Below are 25,657 nucleotides of genomic sequence, written 5' to 3'. Positions count from 1 at the left end.
AGTGTACGTTATTTAACGCTAAATATAGCGATTTTTTCAGGTGGGCCTTCATTTTTGGGTGGAAAAAATGGTTTTGCTGCTGTGCTGGTACTCCTGTCTCTTCTACGAACTGGGGTTGTGCCAACCGCTGTCTGCTGGAGGTTATACACCGACTGGATAAAAACCCCATACAGCCCCACTTCAAACAATCCAAACTATCATCTTAAAGTCTCTTGAGGTCACCTAAAGAGGAAAATACACGTGGGTTTGCTATCCTGGCTCCAAAATGGTGGAATGAGCTCCCCATTGACATCAGGACAGCAGATAGCTTACACACCTTCCGGCGCAGACTGAAAACTCATCTCTTTCGACTCTACTTCGAGCGATAGAACTATTAACAAAGCACTTATATACTAATAAAGGGCTGGCTTATCTAAAGCCAGTTGAGTAGCACTTGAAATGTTGTTGCTCTATGAAGCCTGATGTACTTATATGATTCTGTTTTCTTCAAGTTTGTATTTTGTTGGTCGAGCGCACTTATTGTAAGTTGCTTTGGATAAAAGCGTCAGCTAAATGCAATGTAATGTAAAAATATGCTGATTCAACACATATACAGAGACAGTGACGTGATCCAAGTGATACAAGAGACAAGAGACCTCTGTGTGTCTCTACCTACATTCACAGGTGCCTGAAATGTCTGTTGATATATTACGATTAATGTCAATAAACATGTATATTGAGAATTATGTCTGATGTTTCTTAAATCACTGTAGTTGTTGTTGAGTAATGAGATACAGATAAATAAAGCAATGATCATATTTGTATCAGACTCAAAATCTGATCAAGATAAAAAGCTTTTGTAACATTTAACAACATTCAGTACAATACATTTTTCAAAATGGCTTTATTTAACAAAAACATAATAACATATAGTTCATACTCTTGTGAGATAAAGTATAATCTGCCTGAAGGATTTAACAGGAACAAACATATGGTGCAGGTTGGTTAATAGGGGTTATGATATGAACTAAAATAAAAGATGGAGGAGAACAACATTTTAAATGGTGTGGTTAAAGCTGCAACGATAGATAATATTCAATATGAATTATCAGAGAATTTTCTTTAATGAGAAAAATGTGATTATTTGTGGCCTATTACAGCTTTGTGCAATTACCAAGACACAAAATGGTGCTTTTGGCACAATTATTGAAACCACAAACTCAAGTTGCCTTTCATCTATTGAACAGATATGCTAAATCATAAGCACATTGTCTGCTTTACACTAAGTTTGATATTCCAAAATACACTTTTTGCAAATAACTACACACTCTTATTAAAACTATACGTTATTCAAAACCGACAGCCTGTGTGTTGTTTGCTAAACACTGCCATTGAAATACCACACTCAATTATCAAGCCCCTGCACCCAGAATAGACATGTTAAAAGCCATATAACCAATTAGATCATTAGAGATCTGAGCTTGAACACTTTGTTGTGCACAACATGTATAAATACAATAGGGAAAAGTGCAATTTGATTATGTATGAATGCAATAGGGATATGTGCAATAGGGAAAGTGCTGTACCTGTATGTTTGTTGTTTGTTTCTTTGCCATGTGATATGTGATCTATCTCTGTTCTGTTGGGGCGGTTCTAGGGGGGGGGGGGGGGGCAGTGCCCCCCCTAACACTGACCTCTGACCCCCCCCTAACAATGAAGGGTATTTTTATTTTTGTTAAATGTATATTTTCTGGTACTCGGTTTTCCAAAAACCGCAGGATTTTGTTGCTGTAATGTGAGATTGTGCAGACACCCTTATGTAAAGTAGAGATGTAACTGTTCATTGCCTTTATTTTTATATAAATATGGTGTTAGTGCAAACATTGCACTATAACTTAAGCTGCAGCTAACAGTAATAACTATAAGATCTATCTGAAATAAATAAGTGTACTGAAACAAATACCAATAACTGTATTGCATTGTTTTCTTATGCGCAATTACTTCATACTGTCTAGTTCTCTTTTTCGTCCTGCATTTATTGTGCCCCCCTCAGAAAATAACAGGCCCCCCAGTGGCCCCCCCAGTCAAATTGGTCTAGAACCGCCACTGGTTCTGTATCTATGACTGATTGACCTGAATGTTTTATGTGTATTATCTCGATGCCCAAGACAAATTTCTCCTAAGGGAAACAATAAAGCTCAATCTTATCTTAACAATGGTGGCCAATTTTGGTTTCGAATTCGTTCTCCATTTCAAATGTATTCTCCGCTTACACGGAAACGAAAAATCAAACTGACAAAAAGTACACAGACCCACTTGTGGGGTATAGGTTTTGTGCAAAAGGTTGGCTGATGTGACTAATACAGAAAATCAAAACATTATCATTTTACTTGAATTCAATATATTTTATTACGGATACAGTAAACTCTAGCACAGTAGCATTTTTTAATGCACAATATGCAAACAATTATTTAGTTTTCACATTTGTATTAAACACAAATATTATTTATTTTGTACTAAAGTAGTAAGTATTTGTTGCACACTACATGATACATGTAACACAAATGTAACAGAAAAAACGGAGGTAACAGAAAATAATGTTTTTTCTTCCATAACATCGGAATCCCCAATAAAGCAACTTATGAAATTGAAAGGGAAAAACATATGATATAATTATTACATGTCCATAACATGCATCAGTTCGTTAATGTTTCTGGACACATGTACATCCAACGGCCAGATTGAAGGGACACTTGCACCAAGCAGGTCCAGTTATGTTGTGATAGACAGAAACCTGGAGCATGATAGGCTTGGCGACCATGTTCTTCAAAGTGCATTCCTTGCATTCAGCGTACAGGATGTGTTCGGGGTGTCTGTCAGATGCTGTGTCAATACTGGAAAAGAGAAGGAAAATAAAAGAACATAAATATGTGGAAGCAGAGTGGCAAACAAGGGTGGATGAATCAAATGAGGGGAAATGGGGCTTGTTAACACAGACATGTGTAAGTCTATAGATTTCTGCTCCCATACATTTTATCTTTCTGGCACTTCATTAAAGTTTTGCCACATCTAAGAGAACATTTAAATCCAAGATGTCATTTTTTAAGGCTGCACAGTTGCATCAATTGATTTGATTTACAGAGGTGGGTTTAAATGGCTCTCTCTAGCTCTCTTTTTCCATTCTAGACAATTCTATTTCTGTAATTTTTAATGTTAACTGCAACTCCATCAATTCATTATGAAAGACTGAGAAGTTGTGGGTCTTTTCCTCATTATTTTAAATGCTGATATGATCGTAGAACAAATAGTTTAAAGTAATTCTGTTTGAGTATATCATGACCCTCAATCTTGTAAGTAGCTTAAGATAGAATTCAGCTTCGACAAAGTTACTCGGTGATTAGTAAGATGTTCCCGTGCAACAGAAAGAGAACTCACCTCATTTTCCAGGGTGCCACCGACGAGTCTTGGAGCTCTGAGATATGTTTGAAGGACAACTCGCTGTATACACTGGTCCGTTCACAGGGATGTGTACAGACAGGGATGCCGCACACTGTCCCCATAAGCACCAGCTGCAAAATAAGTTTCTGTAAACATAGATATATTTCAATTAGACTCACTTTCACCAAAATAACCAAATAACTTTCTGAGATGCTTAATGTTTGTGAGCTTTGCAATATTGCAGCTTCCTGTCTTTGTGAAAGCATACAACAAATCTGTCTTTCCCTATCAAGTACAATAAATAAAAGCTGTATTCAGATCTTAGATTTTTTCAAAACCTTTAACAGTACTCACCAGGAGAGCTGTGGAGTCCATGCTGATGTTGAAAATCAGAGCAATTTTCCCAAAACACGGTGAAACAAACAGGAATTGTCCTTTTTCTTCTATCTCGTATAAACTCTGGGATTCCCTTTCCCTGTGCAGTGCACTCTCTCTATGTGCACCTTCGGTTTTTATGTTGCCTCAGACGATGACGTAGTTTTTATGACTAAACAACATTTGAGGAGGAAACACATTGGACCATGGCCAATAATAACATCCTCATTGAACCATTACCCGTTGCTTCTTAAAACCCTTTTTGTCATTTGTAACTTAAAACAAAATCTGGATCTGCAATAAGCTCAGTGCAGGACTTGTTAGAATTTAAAAAGCTTAAACCATTTTGCTGTTGGAAAAAGGCTAAACAAAAGTCAAAAGGTTGCAAATCTCTGATACATTTTTTTATTAACAGTTTATATTAATGTTTTCCTCCTTGACTTGTATTTACTGCCGTTCACAATTGTTGGGGGTTTGGATAATTTGAAGTTCAGTTTAACCCCTGACAAAATCACATTGTTGAAGCTCAACCTCCATTTCCAGTATTTTTTGTTAAACAATAGGATTATTCTATAACTCTTTGACATTTCTTTTAAAGTACATATTATCTGACAAGGACGTGTGAGTTCATATAACACGAAAATACCTAACAATTTGTGTTTTAGTGTTAGTGTAGAGTTATATTTAAGATGTTTATCATCCTGCTGTTAATTTCGGCTAATGATTCCCTGTAGCAAACTACAATAGCCTCAGGACAAAATATTGTGATGGATTTGTTCCCCGGAAGGCATGTCAGGGGATCCGTCATGACACTGAAGGTTTCATCTGAATTAGTTTGGGGAAGCCCACACAGACGCACGCCCACACAGGCGGCTTAACACTGCAGTGTTGTGACATGTGCCGCCTACAACGTCTGTGACGTAAAACACTGTGTGTCTTCTAGCTTGCCTGTGCTATTTTTAACATGAATAATTTGCTTTTATCCGGACAGATTTTGAGAAATCTTTTTGAACAAATAATACACAGAAGGGCATTTGGAGACCTTTAGTCGTTTTTCTGTTTTGTAGATATAGCATGAAGACAAGACCCAAAATACATTTTTCTGGGCAGATAGTTTAAAGTTGCACCAGTGTTGCGGGGCTTTAATTGCTGTGTTTGAATGGGAGCAATGCTTTTCCAGTGAGTTTCGATACAATGTTTATGTTTACACCTACTATTGATTGATTGCGTAATTTATTCATCTCGTAATTTTGGTCGACGTTCAATAAGGAGAATACGCCTTCACACTTTCACTGGGCTGATTCATAAAAAGGCATTCAGACTGTCAGCTGATGAAATCTGAGCCTCAGGCAGGGAGTCTTCCAAACACAACACCTGGCATTTCTCCAACAACAAGGCTTGGCATTTAGTTCAAAGTATGCTGTTTTGGCAGGATACAACACAATTATACTGACAGACCACATACAGTGAATATGAACAGAAGAATAACCAGAAATGAATTAAGTGCAGGCAACTGTTATGAGTTCACTACTAACTACACAACCCTGCTCTGGCATTTCATCAAGGTAGTGTAGCAATACTGTTTGTTGTAATACTGTTTCCAAAACCTTGTTATATTGGTCTGTTGTGTTTGGGAACTCCTGGGGAAGCCCTTGGATGCTTTGTTGCTTTTGCATAATTGAAGGTGGAATGAGGAAGTAGGAGACGGCTGGAGAGCAGGAACAAAGGATGGACACACACACAGCATGCAAAGTATAATTCACAATGTTGGTTTGTCGCTGTGTGGTTGGGTTCACTGTCCATTTACTGGCTGTTATTTCAAATGTGGTATACAGGGACACCTTCCACCACACACCCACGCATGGAGAACAGGCAAGAACACTTTATTACTGTTTGATCATTGAGTCATGGTGCGTGGACCCTCACAACAATAAAACAATTTAAATGAAAATATGAAAATAGGTAAATGTTCTGTTGGAAATTGGAATCAATGTTGATATGGCGTGGTTTGAATTGGGTGCACTATTTAGTTTGAGTCGGTTTTGTTCTGAAAAACCTGAGGTTCACTAACTGTTGACTTGGTGCTTTTGTTCTGAGGGTGCTTCGCTTCCGGTTGGCATTGGCATGTGGCGGGGTGCTGCATTTTCGGGCCGTGAGTCGGCGGTGGGGTGGCGTGTGGTGTTGTGCATTGGGCACGCTGGGTTTGGCACTCATGTGTTGCCGCTGGGTGGCGTTTGTCGGGGAATGTTTGAATAACCACAGACACCAGAATGATGTAATTTAACAATAGAACAAGGCAGGAATTGCATTGGACCCGCCCCCGACGATGTCGGCCAATAGGAGAAGACCTCAGATGACAACAGGAAGAGCAAGCCAAGGATTGACCTCTTCTACCTGCTGACCCGGACTGACCGGTCGGATGAGGAGAGCGCCTCCACTCGCACATTTCTTTTTGTACACCACCGCATCTTTTGTGTAATTAAATGCTGTTAACTTTTATAAGTTTCCCTTGACTCTTTTCAGTCTCTCCTGCCTTCAGGGTTCTATAATTCACTAACAGTTCCCTCTCAACATTGGAAAAATGTGAAATTATTTTGATGTTTTTTATTAAATGATTCAAATGGTTATCAATGGGCTATTAATGCAACAATAAAGCTGTTGAATTAATCCACTTATACATGTATTTGTTTTACTAAATTAATGATATATTTTTATGGTTTTATGCCTTCATTTGATAGTCAGGGGGCACTCCTTCTGACATGTTATGACTCTGTTGTGGCATCAGCCATTTTCTATGGTGTGGCCTGCTGGGGCTGCAGCATCTCGGCTGCTGACAGGAAGAGACTGAACAGACTAAGGAAGGCTTCCGTCAATGCTTGAAATGTTTAACTTTGCTCAACTTTCGAAGCGAGCAATGGAGGCAAAGCGACGTAACCACAATGCAGTTCGGCAAAGCTTGACGTCACGCCATTCAAAGTGAATGGGAAGTGTCTCCGTTGAAGCAAGCAACGGAACCGTGTGGACGTACCGTTACAGGATGTTTATTTTGTAAATTGTGTAACTTTTTATATATTTTTTATTACATCATAACTTTTTTTTTTTCTTTAATACTTTTTAATACATGTAACATATTAAACATATGTAACATTAAGCTGTCTGTGGCTCTTTTTCTGCTGTAAACATGTCCCCTCTATGGGACTAATACAAATATTCTGATTCAGATTTTTTTTTAAAAACCGAAACTCCCTCTCGAGGAACTTTGGGATTTTATCCTTTGTAGACCAATTGAGTTACCCCATTGTTTGTGACTCTCTGCTGACTATACTTTTATTTTTTATAAATCAATCGATTGATCAGAATTTACAGTTGCTGCAGGCTTTATGGTTACACGCCATAACCGCAACGTCCCAGATTTAACCCCATCATCTCTGATTTCCTTTTTTTTGCATTTGCACTGCCGTTTGTCCAATTAGGGCTCAGCAATGGTCAAATAAAAAAAAGTGTTGTTTACCACAATAAATATGGTTATTCTGCTTTCTGCCATAATTCATAATTGTGAAAAACATTGATCAACCTGCCTAAATATTTTAGAAAATAAGTCAGTAACAGCTCCTTTTGATCCAAACGTTATCTGAAAGTTATTTTACTAGAGAGTGGCTGGAGCTGATCCAAAATGCCATTGGATGAACAGTGTTAATACTGCATGGGCAGGACACCAGGCTGACCTATACAACAATTTTCACTTATTTCTAGCAATTAAGAGTTGACAATTAACCTAACTTGCATCTCTTTGCACAATAGGATGACTGTTTAAACACAAAATATCAATAAAACATGATAATTAAATGAACAATTCATGAATATGGGACATCTGAATCATATTTAATCTCAGACCTAGCTGTAATGGCTATATGGGCCAAGTTTTAAAGCAAGGTATGCATTACATGCTTTACAAAGCCATACAAATAACAATTACATGTAGTTTGGCATGCCTTAAGTGTAATGAATCATTATATCTGCAGATTGAAATGACTCAATAAGCCATTTCTGTTAGATTGTAAAACCTGTATAAAAACTTGCATCGACTTGCTGTGAGCCCAAGGGTGGAGACGCAACAGCATAAGATTAAGTTGACCTCTTAAGGTTATTATGTTAGGTAGGAAATAGAATTGTACCAACAAGATCTTCTTGAAATAAAAATAATTTGCATTGATTTAAAATCCCAAGAATGAATCCACAACTCTAGAGAGACATTAAAACTCAACTTCAGAAACAATTATAAACAAAAACGAGAGTCTGCAGCCAACTAGTGGGCCTATGATGCGGTTTAAAAAACAGGGGGGCTATGTGAACGTTAATATACTCGATAAGACAATGCTAGATGTATAGAATGTACCATTTTTTTCAAACTCCTTCATCAAGCTTGTAATCATGTGTTTGCTAATTTCTTCGTAAGTATCTTTCATATAAAACAAGAAAATGAAGCCGCAACACGAAGAGTAAAGGGATCCCCAAAGTCTTACAGGTACATCGTCTCAAAAACACAATTTTTTAATTTGTGCCAATCCATCATGTGAGGAAGAAAATATCTCATTTTCAGATCGTTGTGTACAATGAGATCTTGGTTGAGACAGATTATATAAACACCTAGCTAATGCCAGGTTTTCCGCATTGATAGGGAATAATTTGCTTAGGTATTCAACCTTTGACACAGTTCATCATTTTCTCCTCTCACTGTCTCTTGTCCCACGGCATAGGTCTACGGCCTTGGTTATTGCTGCTATCTCTCTTAAGGAGGAGCAGCTTGGGCGCATTGTTGTTGCCAGTCTATGACAGAGCACAAGCCGCCATGAGGTAGTTTACTGTTCAGGGACGAAGGTTCCCTGGCGCATTCTTTTCTATGGACGAGAGCTCTAGTTAGATTCAGGGTCCATATTGCTTTAGTCTCACTGATAAAGAATGTTGATTATTACACTGCGAACCTCGAGCTGCAGAAGAGGTCTTCAGAATTGGTTTGGCAACCGCTGTGTCAACTCGTGACACACCACCTGTCTCGTCAATTCTCCGGCCGTAACTCCAAATAAACCACCAGTGTTTGCCATCAAAGCTCCAGCTCTCCTCGTGTCTCTCTGAGTCCTGACTCTCCACTGCTACAGAAGTTTCCCCCAGACACGCATGACTTTTTCTGCTGTTTTATGTATTGATGTGGAACCTACTTGCAGCAGGTCACCCTTGAAAAAGAGATCAATGATCTTAATGGGATTCACCTGCATAAATAAAGGTTTGAAAAAACGTACTCTGCTATTTTCTAGGGATGTAACGATGCCAACAACTCACGGGGCGATAAAAAGTCCACGGTACAATATTTATCGCGATATTGAAAAATAAATGTTATTTTAATTTTTTTTTTTTACTTGATTTTTTTATTTTTTATTAAATAATACATCTGATTTGTACAGCATTTTAGTAGGATAGTAGTATTTTAAAGTGTCAACAATATAATAATCAGACCCTGCAATAGAATAAATCAAGTTTCACTTTAGTTTTTCAAGTAACTCAACTCCAACTCACTCACTCAGCATCATCAAGATTATTTAAAAAAAAAAAGTATTGAGACGTTTATTTATATCCGATATATCGTTACATCCCTACTATTTTCCACTGCAGATAGTCCCTCCTCTGAGTAGGCGGGAGTTGTCTGATGTTGCTCGAAACTTCTGCGCAATCGAGACAACTGAATCCTTTATTCTGAAACAAAAAGAGAACGTTTGCACGACAAAAATTCTGGGTTTAGTGAACAAATTATAAAAATACTGAAGGTAGTCTGTTATTTTGCTATTATGTCTCGTGACCCTCCGTGGCAGCTAGCTTGACCTTGGCTGAGGTTCTACTAAAGCTAAGATCCAGCAGACTTGCCGGTCACATTGAAACAGTTTAATACAAAGTGATCACACCTTTGTGTCAACTTCATTCTTATCACATATACAGTCATGATGCTGATCAAATAATGCAACTTCTTTCTTATCACATAATACAGTCATGATGCTGATCAAATAATTTAACTTCTTTCTTATCACATAATACAGTCATGCTGACGATCTAATATTATAAATAATCAAATTCAAGCCTCCTATCTTGTCTTTCATCCAATCTAAATATGTCTCACCCGTCCTGGAGGAGCTGAGGGTACCGCTATGACAAAAAAACAGCACTCTTCAACCATACAACACCATAGCTTTATAGCATTGACTGCCAACATTCTTTAGATTCCTGTCCTACCTTAAACTCAGTATCCTACCAAACTGACACCAAAGAACACGTCCCGACGGACCCGATTGTCGTCTTGGCCAAAAAGTCATATATTTTTGCATACATTCACAGTAAATATGTATTCAGTATGATAGCTGTCTAACAGAAGTTAAATCCATCCATCCATCCATCCATCTTCTCCCGCTTATCCGTGGTCGGGTTGCGGGGGTAGCAGTTCCAGCAGAGAGCCCCAAACTTTCTTTTCCCTGGCGACATCAACCAGCTCTGACTGGGGGATCCCAAGGCGCTCCCAGGCCAGCGAAGAGATATAATCCCTCCACCTGGTCCTAGGTCTACCCCTTGGTCTCTTCCCAGCTGGACGTGCCTGGAACACCTCCCTAGGGAGGCGCCCAGGTGGCATCCTAACTAGGTGCCCGAACCACCTCAACTGGCTTCTTTCGACGCGAAGGAGGAGCGGCTCAACTCCGAGTCCCTCCCTGATGACCGAACTTCTCACCTTATCTCTAAGGGAGACACCAGCCACCCGGCGGAGGAAACCCATCTCGGCCGCTCGCTTGTATCCGCGATCTCGTTCTTTCGGTCATGACCCATCCTTCATGACCATAGGTGAGGGTAGGAACGAAAATGGCCCGGTAGACAGAGAGCTTTGCCTTCCGGCTCAGCTCCCTTTTCGTCACAACGGTGCGGTAAAGCGACTGCAATACCGCTCCCGCTGCTCCGATTCTCCGGCCCATCTCACGCTCCATTGATCCCTCACTCGAGAACAAGACCCCGAGATACTTGAACTCCTTCACTTGGGGTAAGGACTCATTCCCTACTTGGAGTGGACAGTCCATCGGTTTCCTGCTGAGAACCATGGCCTCAGATTTGGAGGTGCTGATCCTCATCCCAGCCGCTTCACACTCGGTTGCGAACCGATCCAGTGAGTGCTGAAGGTCGCAGACCGATGAAGCCATCAGAACCACATCATCTGCAAAAAGCAGTGGTGCAATCCTTAGTCCACCGAACTGCAGACCCCCCCCCCCCACGACTACGCCTCGAAATCCGATCCATGTATATTACAAACAGGATTGGTGACAAAGCGCAGCCCTGGCGGAGGCCAACCCTCACCGGAAATGGGTCCGACTTACTGCCGAGGACCCGGACACAGCTCTCGCTTTGGGAGTACAGAGATTGGATGGCCCTGAGTAGAGACCCCCTCACCCCATACTCCCGCAGCACCTCCCACAGTAACTCCCTGGGAACCCGGTCATACGCCTTCTCCAAGTCTACAAAACACATGTAGACCGGATAAGCGTACTCCCAGGCCCCCTCCAGGATCCTTGCGAGAGTAAAAAGCTGATCCGTCGTTCCACGACCAGGACGGAATCCGCATTGTTCCTCCTCAATCTGAGGTTCGACAATCGGCCTGACCCTCCTTTCGAGTACCTTGGAGTAAACTTTCCCGGGGAGGCTGAGTAGTGTGATGCCTCTGTAATTGGCACACACCCTCTGATCCCCCTTTTTGAAAAGGGGGACCACCACCCCGGTCTGCCACTCCTTCGGTACCGTTTCCGACTTCCACGCAACGTTGATGAGACGTGTCAACCATGACAGTCCCTCAACACCCAGAGCCTTCAGCATTTCCGGGCGGATCTCATCCACCCCCGGGGCTTTGCCACTGTGGAGTTGTTTGACGACCTCAGTGACCTCCCCCCGGGAGATTGGCGTTGATCCCCCGTCATACTCCAGCTCTGCCTCTAACATAGAGGGCGGAGTTGTCGGGTTCAGGAGTTCCTCAAAGTGTTCCTTCCAACGTCCCAACACTCCATCAGTTGAGGTCAACAACGTCCCATCCTTACTGTACACAGCTTGGATGGTTCCCTGCTTCCCCCTCCTGAGGTGTCGGACAGTTTTCCAGAACAACTTTGGTGCCGCCCGAAAGTCCTTCTCCATGTCTTCTCCGAACTTCTCCCACACCCGCTGCTTTGCCTCGGCCACGGATGAGGCTGCTGCCCTTCGGGCCTGTCGGTACCTTGCAACTGCTTCGGGAGTCCCCCGGGATAACAAATCCCTGAAGGCCTCCTTCTTCAGTCGGACGGCTTCCCTGACCACCGGTGTCCACCAGGAGGTTCAAGGGTTACCGCCCCTTGAGGCACCTAAGACCTTGAGACCACAGCTCCCCACCGCGGCTTCGGCAATAGAGGCTTTGAACACCGACCACTCTGGTTCAATGTCCCCAACCTCCACAGGAATGCCCGAAAAGCTCCGCCGGAGGTGTGAGTTGAAGGCCTCCTGAACTTGGGCCTCCTCCAGACGTTCCCAGTTCACCCGAACTACACGTTTGGGCTTACCAGGTCTATCCAGAGGCTTCCCCCGCCACTCGACCCAACTCACCACCAGATGGTGATCAGTTGACAACTCCGCCCCTCTCTTTACCCGAGTGTCCAAAACATACGGCCTCAGGTCCGATGATACGATAACGAAATCGATCATGGACCTTCTGCCTAGGGTGCTCTGGTACCACGTACACTTATGAGCATCCTTATGTTCGAACATGGTGTTTGTTATGGCCAATCCATGACTAGCACAGAAGTCCAGTAACAAACCACCACTCCGGTTCAGATCAGGGGGGCCGTTCCTCCCAATCACGCCCCTCCAAGTGTCTCCATCATTGCCCACATGTGCGTTGAAGTCTCCCAGCAAGACTAAGGAGTCCCCTTCAGGAGCCCCATACAGGACTCTTTCCAGGGTCTCCAAGAAGGCCGAATACTCTGAACTGCTGTTGGGTGCATAAGCACACACAACAGTCAGAGTTTTCCCCCCCATAACCCGCAGGCGTAGGGAGGCGACCCTCTCGTCCACTGGGGTAAACTCCAACAACGAAGCACCTAACCGGGGACTTGTGAGTATCCCCACACCCGCCTGGCGCCTCACACCTTGAGCAACTCCGGAGAAGAATAGAGTCCAACCCCTATCCAGAAGTAAGGTTCCAGAGCCGACGCTGTGCGTAGAGGTGAGCCCAACCAGATCCAACTGGTACCGCTCCACCTCCCGCACAAGCTCCGGCTCCTTCCCCCCCAGAGAGGTGACGTTCCACGTCCCCAAAGCCAGCTTCTGCCGCCCGGGTCTGGTCCGTCGAGACCCTCCGCTTTCACTGCCACCCGTCTGGCAGCGCACCCGACCCCATCGATGTTTCCCATAGGTGGTGGGCCCGCGGGACAGAGAAGCGGAGGTGTTGCCCACGTTGCCTTTTCGGGCTGGGCCCGGCCGGGCTCCGTGGCAAGCCCGGCCACCAGACGCTCGCCGACGAGTCCTCCTTCTGGGCCTGGCTCCAGAAGGGGACCCCGGGCTTCCTCCGGGCCGGGTATCCTCACTTCTTGTTTTTCCTTTCATGAGGTCTTTTGAACCAATCTTAGTCTGGCCCCTTGCCTGAGACCAATTTGCCATGGGAGACCCTACCAGGAACACAAGGTTCCAGACAACACAGCCCCCAGGTTCATCAGGGCACACAAACCTCTCTACCACGGTAAGGTGCTGGTTCTTCAGAGAGGAAGTTAAATCCATTTCCCACTTATTCTGACAATGTACTTAAGGGCTGGACTGGCCATCTGGCATACCGGGCATTTTCCCGGTGGGCCGACGTGCCTTTTGGGCCGACACCTCTTTTTTTTTTTTTTCTGAAGTCCCGGCCCATAAGACGGGTAGATTGGCCCTCTGTTTAAATGTTTAGTAATTGACACTGGGCCGGCCCAATCAAATCTTTAAACACCTCCCCCTTTGGGCCGCTCGATGTGCATCATTAAATCACGCCCCCAGGAGGTGAGCCGGCCGTTGAAGCCAAACTGCCTTTTTGTTCGAGAAAAAAAAAAGTTCGAGTTAGAATGGAGAAGGCGAAGGCGAAGACGAAGGCCAAGCGAAAAGGGGGAGCAGAAAAATTGCGTGCAAGAAAAAAGCAGGCCCTTCGTGCTGATGCTGCCGCTTGTGTCAAAATAACCGAGATGTTTAGTACAGGTGCAGGTCCATCTTCAGCACCCGTGGCCGATATTGGTGGTGAGGAAGATGATGAGAGGGAGAGAGATCAGCGAGCGTGGGGAGAGGGAGGAGAACTCGCGGTAAGCAGAAGCTAAGAAAATTAGGAAAAGATTAATATTATTAAGGTTATGATACTCTGTTGTTCTGGAACCCATTAATATCCCCTTGATGAGGCACTAATAAGACAAATATTATAAGAGAAACATTCGTTAGCCTACAAGCTAGTAAGCTGGCTTTTTTAGGTTTTCCCTGGCAAGTTAAAATATAGCTTAAAGAGCCTGTGACAGCCTCCCAACAACTGTTGTGCAATGAAATATTGGGCTACTAGTCATCTCGAACCATCAGTGTAAAAAAGAAGTTGCGATACCCTTCCGATAAATATCAATAATTTCGAACATCGCGGGGAAATTCCTTCGACTCATTTTGAAGTTTTGGGGGAAGCCGGAAGTGACGTCAATGCAGGAACGCTTCACTGTGCGGCGAGAGAGCCAAACACGGACAAAGTGTGTTGTCATGCGTAGAAATGGTGAATTACTGAGTTTAGGCACGTTAATAACGTTTTAATGAAGTTGACTACAGTATATTCATATTTGTCAGTGCTTTCATGTCAATTCGGCGAACATAAACATTAATGATCGTGGTGAAGATGATGATTAAATTAGGATTACAAATCGGTAGTGAGAGCTGCTGAATTTCCTCCCGTCGGATGTGATATAAAAACAAATCGATTATTTTTGTAGTGGATGAAACTACATTTATTAGTGCTTTCATGTCAATTCGGCGAACATATGATACATTAAATGATCGTGAGGATGATGATTTAAAAATCGTTTATTTGAGCCGGTCTGCATTTCCTGATGAGAAAACAAACCGATGCTTTTTGTAGTTGTAGTACACCAACATGGATTACATGTGTGTTTTTGTTACCACAATGTTGGGGAAATTAATGGATAAAATGCACGGATTATTATTATTATTCCCACTCCGATCGGGATACTAGGTCCACCGTTTCTCCGCAGCGAGGCTCCCCCCGTTGACAGTTTACGTGGGCTGGGTGCAGTGGCGGACTCGCCATCGGGACGAATCCCGATGGGCCGGTACCGAAGTGGGCCGGTCGGATAAGTCACTAGCACATCCCCCACTCCCCCCGTTGACAATTTACTAGCGGTACCGAAGTGGGCCGGTCGAGAGTCCCGGGATGATTTTTTAGTCCCATTCCACCACTGGCTACATGACCTATGATCGCCCATATTGACGCACCTAATTCCTAAACTTCTAACAGATACAACATAAACCGATCCTTCAGCCTCATATGAGCTCTCAGACACGTTCAAAATTAAACTGTCATCGCTGTCTGAGCTTGCTGCTGTGTGCGCCATCGTGCGTTTACATGCAGATGCTGGGATCCTGAACGGTGCAGCTGGAGCGCTGTGCCCGCAATGACGTCACACATAATTTGGCGGGACTTGAAGAATCCCCGAGAAGATCTAGAAAATTGTCAACATTGAAGGCAGATTAATGGTTATCAAAGTACAAATATCCAAAATCAGTTCAGTAACGATTTTCAAGGGGACAATATTTACTCAAATTGATGGATTGGTTTGGATGATGGGGGAAACTCGTGTCACAGGCTCTTTAATGGGACTCTGATACATTGTCTCATTGAAAGAATGTCATTATTTTGTTAACCACCATTCATGAACAATTACTGTCAGCTGTCAGCTTGTTTTGTTTAGTTTATTTACTTATTTGGTTATAAGGGCAACAGTGGTCTTTTAGGACCTGAAACAAATGTTTATAGTCAGCTTTTTGTGGTAGTTTTGATTGACAATATATAGAATGAATAATATAGAAATAGATAAAAAAATGGAGGCACACATGTAGTTTTGACCATTAACTGTGTGGTATTGTTATGTCAATGCCTATTCACTCTTTGTCTGGACCTTGTAAGGAAATATTTGTATGTATTCATGCAAACTGTGAAGAAGCTTGAAAATGATTTGTGTAGACAACTGGGCTGGTTTTGGGCCTGCTAACATGTGGTTTTGTGAGGACAAAGGAAGAAGGGCTGGTAAGGGTTTTATTGCTGTGGGGGAGCTGGACCGAGACCCCACTGTGGTCTCGGAATGTGATGGGGGATGTGTGTCGGTGCAGAGGCTGCAGAAATAGGAGACAGTGAGGGTCAGAGGTGTTTATATGAGATGACTGGACCAGTTGTCCTTAAACTCCACCCCCTCCTGTATCATTTGGTATGAAAGCCTATCCAGCTTGCTGTTCTGTCTCTCTCTTCACGCGTCGCTGGGACAGGAGGTCTGGTGGCCTGTGGGCAGGAGCCAGGAGTAGGCCAAACTCCTGACATTACACATAATACGATATGATTGTGTATGGTAATGTATTTGATTGTATTGCATTGTATATTACCATTAAAGTGGATTATTGTTAAACGGTTAAGTGTATGCTCTGGATTCCCTTCATGTAAGATAACAGCTTGTAGGAACGCGAGGAGATTTAAGCACAAATCTCCTAACAAATGGTGACCCGACGTTTCCGTGTAGACAGGGCTGTGGAAGGTTTCAGAGTGTTTTTGAAGTTTGAATGGAGTATACAATGCATATTTTATACCATGTTAGGAAAGTTATATATAACACGTGAACGTTGATCGTCAGGTATAGAGAGTCCTGCGTAACAAGAAATTAGAGCAGTTTGCGTGGATCTTCAGGTAGTTTAGTCCTGAAGTGACGAAGGAGCGGTGCAGTTCGTGAGTTTTGGGTGCAAGTCCCAGACGGCGAAACCTGGATGGTCGATATTTAAGATCGGTCCGCCGTTTATAACTGGGGGTAAAATAGCAGTCTGAGATCGAATAAGCGAAAGTATCAGTGGACTGCTATTCTGTTAAATCCTTGGGAGAGAGCGCTAACATCACCTACATTGTGACGAGACCGGCTCCCGTTTCCCTTGTCTGTAAAAATTAATTTGAAAGGCTGACGTAAACATAACGTTGATCGCAAGGTAGGCAGAGAGTCCTGCGTGACGACATATGTAACACGTTATCAGGCCGGACAAACTGTACGGGGAATACATCTGTGTGATTTTTACCTAAATAACCTGTGTGAGCGATTGTCTGTGGTAATCAGGCATTCGCTCAGAAGAGTGAAGCTCATTTGTGCTCTGCTGCTGCCATCTAGTGGCTGAAAGGGGGGGAAGCACGTTAATTAAGTCAGATAAATAAAAGCGAAGTCAATATATTGCGTCAGAATAGTAAAGACAATTCTGAAATTCCAGGGAGTTATCGGGAGCAATGGGAACAGATTAAGAGATTGATTTTAAGTGGAATCAAAAAGGGGGATAAAGAAAAGGCTTGTATATTTAAATAAATAAGCTGTCTGTAGGTTGTCATTGTTGATAAGTAAAGACCTTGTTTTATGTTGGTAAATGTAATGGTACAAAAGACAGGGGTACTTATGCCCGTTTAGGTTTTCAATGTGCGCCATCACGTTAGAACAGGATTGGTGGCATTTTCAGTTCATTGCTTACTTCCACACGCCTTCCCCCTCCTTGTCTCTTTCACGACTATAGTTAATGCATTAGAACGATTGTCAATTTGCCGTGTTTCTAGGAACACGGCTGTTCCGGAACGGCCTTTCAAAATAAAAGCCAAAGGCCGCTGTTCGCCAGAGATGCCTTCACAATAAAACAGTAATTACCTTAACAATATATTTAACTTATATTGCGTCTTTAAATATTGATTTTAATTCATTACAGATCTAACCTGCTTGTAACACAACTTTGATCAAAATAATAGGATAAGCAAGTGGTTAAAGGGGGTTTCCTGTCTGGCTCATTTGATTTAGAACTGAAGTAAGGCAAATGTCAGCCTTATGAACGGAGGTACCGTGGGACTTGCCCTTCCCATGTACGGGAGTCCGCTCAATGGAAATGCGATGTCAAGTTCCGATGTCAAGTTCCTGTCAGCGGCTAGACATATGTTACCAGTGTTTACCAGTGTTGCCAGGGGCATGATAACATCCTCCACTGGAGGTTGGGTGTTGCTGCTGTGAATAAGGCCGACTATGGGTGCCGATGGGCGGACGGTAAAGCACCGCAAAGTAGACCCCCTTTAAGTGTAAGGCAAATGTCAGCCTTATGAACGGAGGTACCGTGGGACTTGCCCTTCCCATGTACGGGAGTCCGCTCAATGGAAATGCGATGTCAAGTTCCGATGTCAAGTTCCTGTCAGCGGCTAGACATATGTTACCAGTGTTTACCAGTGTTGCCAGGGGCATGATAACATCCTCCACTGGAGGTTGGGTGTTGCTGCTGTGAATAAGGCCGACTATGGGTGCTGATGGGCGGACGGTAAAGCACCGCAAAGTATACCCCCTTTAAGTGTAGCCAGGGGCACGAGAAACATCCTCCATGGAGGTTGGGTGTTGCTGCTGTGAATAAGGCCGACTATGGGTGCTGATGGGCGGACGGTAAAGCACCGCAAAGTATACCCCCTTTAAGTGTAGCCAGGGGCACGAGAAACATCCTCCATGGAGGTTGGGTGTTGCTGCTGTGAATAAGGCCGACTATGGGTGCTGATGGGCGGACGGTAAAGCACCGCAAAGTATACCCCCTTTAAGTGTAGCCAGGGGCACGAGAAACATCCTCCATGGAGGTTGGGTGCTGCTGCTGTGAAGAAGGCCGACTATGGGTGCTGATGGGCGGACGGTAAAGCACCGCAAAGTATACCCCCTTTAAGTGTAGCCAGGGGCACGAGCAAAATCCTCCATGGAGGTTGGGTGCTGCTGCTGTGAGGAAGGCCGACTATGGGTGCTGATGGGCGGACGGTAAAGCACCGCAAAGTATACCCCCTTTAAGTGTAGCCAGGGTCACCCTGCATGCGTCGTCAAATGTGATTGAAATGGACAGATTCCTGTACATTTCAATCACTTTTAATGGGAGTCGTCAGTATATGGAGCTTAACCCATAATTCCCGGACGTTCCAGGCCGAATTTGGAAGCTCATATGCGGCCTGCCATGCGCCTCCACCCGTGGAAAGCAAAAAAAAGTAAAGAAAACGGTCAATTATATGTTAAAATAATCAAAAATGAAGTTTTTGAAAATTCTTGAAAAACGGCTAAGTGCCAACGGGGGAGGGGGTCAAGTCTTCGGCGCTTCGGAACGAAGCCCCGGAGACTTTTGCACTCCCCCGTTGCAATTTACAACGGAGAGGGGAAACGAGAGCTCCCCTCCTCCGTCCAAAATTTTCATTCATCTTTTCCAAGCTACCATCTGCACGAAATCGGAAACCCGGTTTTTGAGAGCACTTAGAAAAAAACGAGCTATTTTCACATGATGGGGAAATCATGGAGGAATGTATCCGCCTCATGAGCACTTTGGATCGGATGAAATTGTTGCCTGGAGGACCCCCAATCATGGTTCTCACAAAACTTTAAGTTTTCAAACTGGTGTCTGGAGGAATGCAAGGGGAGTTGTCAGGGGACTCTACCCGCCTCAAGAGGCACTATTTTGGGATACATTTTATCCATTTTCACCCCTTTTTATGGTTCTTCCAAAAAGTTAACTTATACTTTTTCCGACTCTGGAGAAAGGTAGGGGGAGTTGTCAGGGGACTCTACCTGCCTTTTGGAACACTATTTTCGGATACAATTTATCCATTTTCACCCTTTTCTCTGGTTCTTCCAAAAGTTGACTTTAACTTTTTCCCACCCTGGATAAAGGTATGGGGAGTTGTCAGGGGACTCTACCTGCCTTTTGGAACACTATTTTCGGATACAATTTATCCATTTTCACCCTTTTCTCTGGTTCTTCCAAAAGTTGACTTAAACTTGTTCCCACCCTGGAGAAAGGTATGGGGAGTTGTCAGGGGACTCTACCTGCCTTTTGGAACACTATTTTCGGATACAATTTATCCATTTTCACCCTTTTCTCTGGTTCTTCCAAAAGTTGACTTAAACTTGTTCCCACCCTGGAGAAAGGTATGGGGAGTTGTCAGGGGACTCTACCTGCCTTTTGGAACACTATTTTCGGATACAATTTATCCATTTTCACCCTTTTCTCTGGTTCTTCCAAAAGTTGACTTAAACTTGTTCCCACCCTGGAGAAAGGTATGGGGAGTTGTCAGGGGACTCTACCCGCCTTATGGAACACTATTTTGGGGTACTTTTTTCCCATTTCACCCCTTTTTTCTGGTTCTCTGGTTGTGGCGGCCTCGCCCTGGCCGTCCACCCTCTGGGTACCTGACTCCCCTGCCTCCTCCGGGGGGCAGTTGAGAAGGGGTTCAATGCCTCCCCGGAGGATACTGTTATCCCGGCAACCCGCCAGCAGATGAAAAGACCCACCCCTCCGCCTCTCCACCTCTTCTGAGGGACGAGGGAACCGCGCGGGGGTCTGCTGGAGGCTACTGCCGGGTGCTCCGTCCTGCGCCTCACCGGGACCCTGACTCCAGCGCGGTGTGGCGGCCTCGCCCTGGCCGTCCACCCTCTGGGTACCTGACTCCCCTGCCTCCTCCGGGGGGCAGTTGAGAAGGGTTCAATGCCTCCCCGGAGGATACTGTTATCCCGGCAACCCGCCAGCAGATGAAAAGACCCACCCCTCCGCCTCTCCACCTCTTCTGAGGGACGAGGGAACCGCGCGGGGGTCTGCTGGAGGCTACTGCCGGGTGCTCCGTCCTGCGCCTCACCGGGACCCTGACTCCAGCGCGGTGTGGCGGCCTCGCCCTGGCCGTCCACCCTCTGGGTACCTGACTCCCCTGCCTCCTCCGGGGGGCAGTTGAGAAGGGTTCAATGCCTCCCCGGAGGATACTGTTATCCCGGCAACCCGCCAGCAGATGAAAAGACCCACCCCTCCGCCTCTCCACCTCTTCTGAGGGATGAGGGAACCGCGCGGGGGTCTGCTGGAGGCTACTGCCGGGTGCTCCGTCCTGCGCCTCACCGGGACCCTGACTCCAGCGCGGTGTGGCGGCCTCGCCCTGGCCGTCCACCCTCTGGGTACCTGACTCCCCTGCCTCCTCCGGGGGGCAGTTGAGAAGGGTTCAATGCCTCCCCGGAGGATACTGTTATCCCGGCAACCCGCCAGCAGATGAAAAGACCCACCCCTCCGCCTCTCCACCTCTTCTGAGGGACGAGGGAACCGCGCGGGGGTCTGCTGGAGGCTACTGCCGGGTGCTCCGTCCTGCGCCTCACCGGGACCCTGACTCCAGCGCGGTGTGGCGGCCTCGCCCTGGCCGTCCACCCTCTGGGTACCTGACTCCCCTGCCTCCTCCGGGGGGCAGTTGAGAAGGGGTTCAATGCCTCCCCGGAGGATACTGTTATCCCGGCAACCCGCCAGCAGATGAAAAGACCCACCCCTCCGCCTCTCCACCTCTTCTGAGGGATGAGGGAACCGCGCGGGGGTCTGCTGGAGGCTACTGCCGGGTGCTCCGTCCTGCGCCTCACCGGTACCCTGACTCCAGCGCGGTGTGGCGGCCTCGCCCTGGCCGTCCACCCTCTGGGTACCTGACTCCCCTGCCTCCTCCGGGGGGCAGTTGAGAAGGGTTCAATGCCTCCCCGGAGGATACTGTTATCCCGGCAACCCGCCAGCAGATGAAAAGACCCACCCCTCCACCTCTTCTGAGGGATGAGGGAACCGCGCGGGGGTCTGCTGGAGGCTACTGCCGGGTGCTCCGTCCTGCGCCTCACCGGGACCCTGACTCCAGCGCGGTGTGGCGGCCTCGCCCTGGCCGTCCACCGTGCGCCCTCTGGGTCGTACCCGAAACTGTCGGGTATCCTTTGGGAGAATCAGACTCTGGAGGAACGTGAGGGGAGATTACAGGGATCTCTGCCCGCCTAACGAGTGCCTAAATGGGACACCGCACCATGATGCAAATGAAAACAAACACAGATTTGAAAATAAGCTGAGTGCGTCTTTCGTGAGTCTTTTCACGCTTCCTTCTTTTTTACCCACGATTCTGGTGACATTTTCCGGTACCGAAATGCTCAAGAATACAGGTCGGATGGCGGTCCGTTGTCCGATCTGCAATAGCTCCTACCGTGCCCTGAGCAAGCACCTACAGAGGAACCATGGTGTGCGTAACTTGGATGAAAGAAAAATTCTGCTGTTGTTGGCCAACGGACGGACCAACATTAGGCTCCATCCCTGTACCATTCTGGGATGCGAGTACCACGGCACAAGGCTGGATCGCCACTTGGCCAGAGACCATGTTGAGCTGGCCCGGGAGGAACTACATGTGGTTCAAAATCAAATGAAAATGACAGTGGCCAAGAAGGAGCTTTATGAACTCCGAATGACAAACCCCACAATAGAAATGATTACCGCTTGGGCTGTTGACACGGTGGCAGACGACGATATACTGTCACAACCTCCACCCTTGTCCCCGGTGAATGAATGTGACAACCCGGACTGCAAAGAATGGAGGCTGGAGGCTAACGCAGTGAGGGCTCAGCGGGACATATATGCTGCTGAGGTGAAATCCCTGCGCTGCAAGTTGCAGCAGAGGATAAAGGACAAGCGACAGAGGATGGATCAGCGGGCCGGGGACATGCCCGCGTTCGATGGGGAGGAACGAGAGCGGGTCATTCTGAAGAAACGACCCCGACCAGAGTCGACACCAACGAGGCTGTCCAAGTCGAAAGGTCCCTCCTGCAGCAAGTCTCCCATTCCTGCCTGCAGCACGTCTCCCATTCCCGCCTGCAGCACGTCTCCCATTCCCGCCTGCAGCAAGTCCCCCACTGGCTCTCACACCCATTCACCCAGCTCCTCAGAGCCTGCATCCATCCATACCGAGGCCTCGTCAACCTCCCCTCCCATAAATTCCCCCTGGTTCCGGGGCAGGGGCCGGGGAAATATAATGCGGGACATAACATTCCCACGGATCATGGGTAAGTGTTTTGGCTATGTGACACATGCAGTTTCTGTAACACATCATGTGTTGTCATTAAAGTACTGTTTATATTTCACAGAGGAGTATCTGCAAGGATACCGGGAGCATTATGCAGGTATCGACCCACCAGTGAGGCTCCAGGAAAACACAGTCTCCAAACTAAGCAGAGTGAAGTCGTTCCTCAGTTTCATGGCACACGGTTTCAATCGCCTGTCTGACTGGCTCTTTTTGAGGGATCTCAAGAGGATACGCGGGTGGTCCCGGAGCCTGATGAAGTCAAGCCTTCAGGTCACGACCTCCGACTTCTACATCAAGAATATATCACACTTTCTCAAGTACATGGCCGACACACCGTGCAAGGGGAGCAGGCTCAGCCAAACGGACATGATTTTAATCAAACGGGAAGTAGTTGCCATCCTGAAGTCCCTGAAGAGAAAAGTACTTATCCACCAGATGCAAGTGAAGCGTGACAAGATGGAAGGTCTGCCGAGCCACAACGACCTAATGACATGCTTGACTTCGACCACCACTCGCATCCCTCAGCTCCTGGATGTGATGGCCAGCAATCCGACTACCGCGACCCGGACACTGCTCTATGGGTATATGACTCTTCATTGGAGCTGCATTTATGGCCACCGTCCGGGGGTCTACTCCAACATGACCAACGCCGAGGTCCGAAAGGCGGATACAACTGGCACTGCCTTCGGCTACCTGGTTCATGTGAGTGCTATTAATCAATGTATTTATTCTGGCAGTTATATGCATGATTGACATTGTATTGACACTCTCTATCTCTGTCATAACAGGTAAGTAACCACAAGACGGCCAACGCGTTCGGGGAGGCGCAGCTGTACCTCACCGTAGAAGAATTTGGATGGATGAAGAGGTGGCTGGAAATTAAGGGTACGCTGACCTGCACCCAGAGCCGTTACTTTCTGTACACAGAGGGGAAGAACCCGTTCAGGAAGCTTGCCTACTCCCTGAGGTTGGCATGGGCTGATGTGGGGCTCCGCAGTCCCATTAACTTCACCGACCTCCGCACAGTCCACGCCGATAATGCGAAGAGGTTTCAAGACAAAGGCAACCGCCAAAGAGTGAGTGATTTCATGTGTCACAACACTGCAACTGCGGACAAATTTTACGCGAATAATCCTTCTTTGAAGGAGGCTGCGGACATTCGGTTGCTCTTCACACAGTCACTTCAAGCAGCGGCGGCGGCATCGACAGCAGCAGCAGCAGCGGGAAATGAAGACACTTTTGCGGGTATTGACATCGACAGTGACAACTCTGGAGAGGAGCACAGCCCGGCTCCCTACCAAGACTCCCTACCAAGACATGTCCCGAAGAGGGACCAGTCACTGGCCGAACACAACCCCTCAGACATGGGTGAAGAGAGGGTGCCATACTCTGCCCCAACTTCACCCACTGTTGCCAGTGATCAACTTGTAAATATGCAGTGTGTTGTTGTAATCAGTCCCCTTGTAAATACGTTATATCCTGTTTGAATTTATTTATTACTGTCAATATTACTGTAAATAAAGTTTGTTAAAATTACTAAGTGTTCTGTTTTTAATCCCACTATGGGTTTTCTTCTTTTAAGATCCCCAGGGGCACGATATTCTGGTTCTGGTGGTAGCATGTAGGTGTTTAGTCCGAGTGAGGAGTGCTCAAGTGTGGGATGATTTGTAAGGTAGAAGAGGGTAAAAAAAGTTAAAGTGTGAACCTCCAGCAGGGCAGGTGGTGCTGTGAAGAAGGCCGACTATGGGTGCCGATGGGCGGACGGCAAAGCACCGCAAAGTAGACCCCCTTTAAGTGTAGCCAGGGGCACGAGCAAAATCCTCCATGGAGGTTGGGTGCTGCTGCTGTGAAGAAGGCCGACTATGGGTGCCGATGGGCGGACGGCAAAGCACCGCAAAGTAGACCCCCTTTAAGTGTAGCCAGGGGCACGAGCAAAATCCTCCATGGAGGTTGGGTGCTGCTGCTGTGAGGAAGGCCGACTATGGGTGCTGATGGGCGGACGGTAAAGCACCGCAAAGTAGACCCCCTTTAAGTGTAGCCAGGGGCACGAGCAAAATCCTCCATGGAGGTTGGGTGCTGCTGCTGTGAGGAAGGCCGACTATGGGTGCCGATGGGCGGACGGTAAAGCACCGCAAAGTAGACCCCCTTTAAGTGTAGCCAGGGGCACGAGCAAAATCCTCCATGGAGGTTGGGTGCTGCTGCTGTGAGGAAGGCCGACTATGGGTGCTGATGGGCGGACGGTAAAGCACCGCAAAGTAGACCCCCTTTAAGTGTAGCCAGGGGCACGAGCAAAATCCTCCATGGAGGTTGGGTGCTGCTGCTGTGAGGAAGGCCGACTATGGGTGCTGATGGGCGGACGGTAAAGCACCGCAAAGTAGACCCCCTTTAAGTGTAGCCAGGGGCACGAGAAACATCCTCCATGGAGGTTGGGTGCTGCTGCTGTGAGGAAGGCCGACTATGGGTGCTGATGGGCGGACGGTAAAGCACCGCAAAGTAGACCCCCTTTAAGTGTAGCCAGGGGCACGAGAAACATCCTCCATGGAGGTTGGGTGCTGCTGCTGTGAGGAAGGCCGACTATGGGTGCCGATGGGCGGACGGTAAAGCACCGCAAAGTAGACCCCCTTTAAGTGTAGCCAGGGGCACGAGAAACATCCTCCATGGAGGTTGGGTGCTGCT

General features: G+C 46.3%; 1 protein-coding gene across 1 annotated transcript; it reads left to right on the top strand.

Moving 5' to 3' along the window:
• The first annotated feature begins 21,690 nt into the window (after positions 1-21,690).
• Positions 21,691-24,517, top strand: LOC139434085 (uncharacterized). The gene is made up of 3 exons (XM_071203603.1): positions 21,691-22,961; positions 23,043-23,683; positions 23,770-24,517. Exons 1-3 carry the CDS (start codon positions 22,055-22,057, stop codon positions 24,466-24,468), a joined length of 2,247 nt encoding a protein of 748 aa, XP_071059704.1. The 5' UTR covers positions 21,691-22,054; the 3' UTR covers positions 24,469-24,517.
• Positions 24,518-25,657: the final 1,140 nt, after the last annotated feature.

This window comes from Pseudochaenichthys georgianus, chromosome 7, assembly GCF_902827115.2.
Source record: "Pseudochaenichthys georgianus chromosome 7, fPseGeo1.2, whole genome shotgun sequence".
Lineage (NCBI taxonomy): Eukaryota > Metazoa > Chordata > Actinopteri > Perciformes > Channichthyidae > Pseudochaenichthys > Pseudochaenichthys georgianus.
The sequence above is the reverse complement of the archived record's forward strand: the minus strand, read 5'-3'. Positions and strand labels throughout refer to the sequence as shown.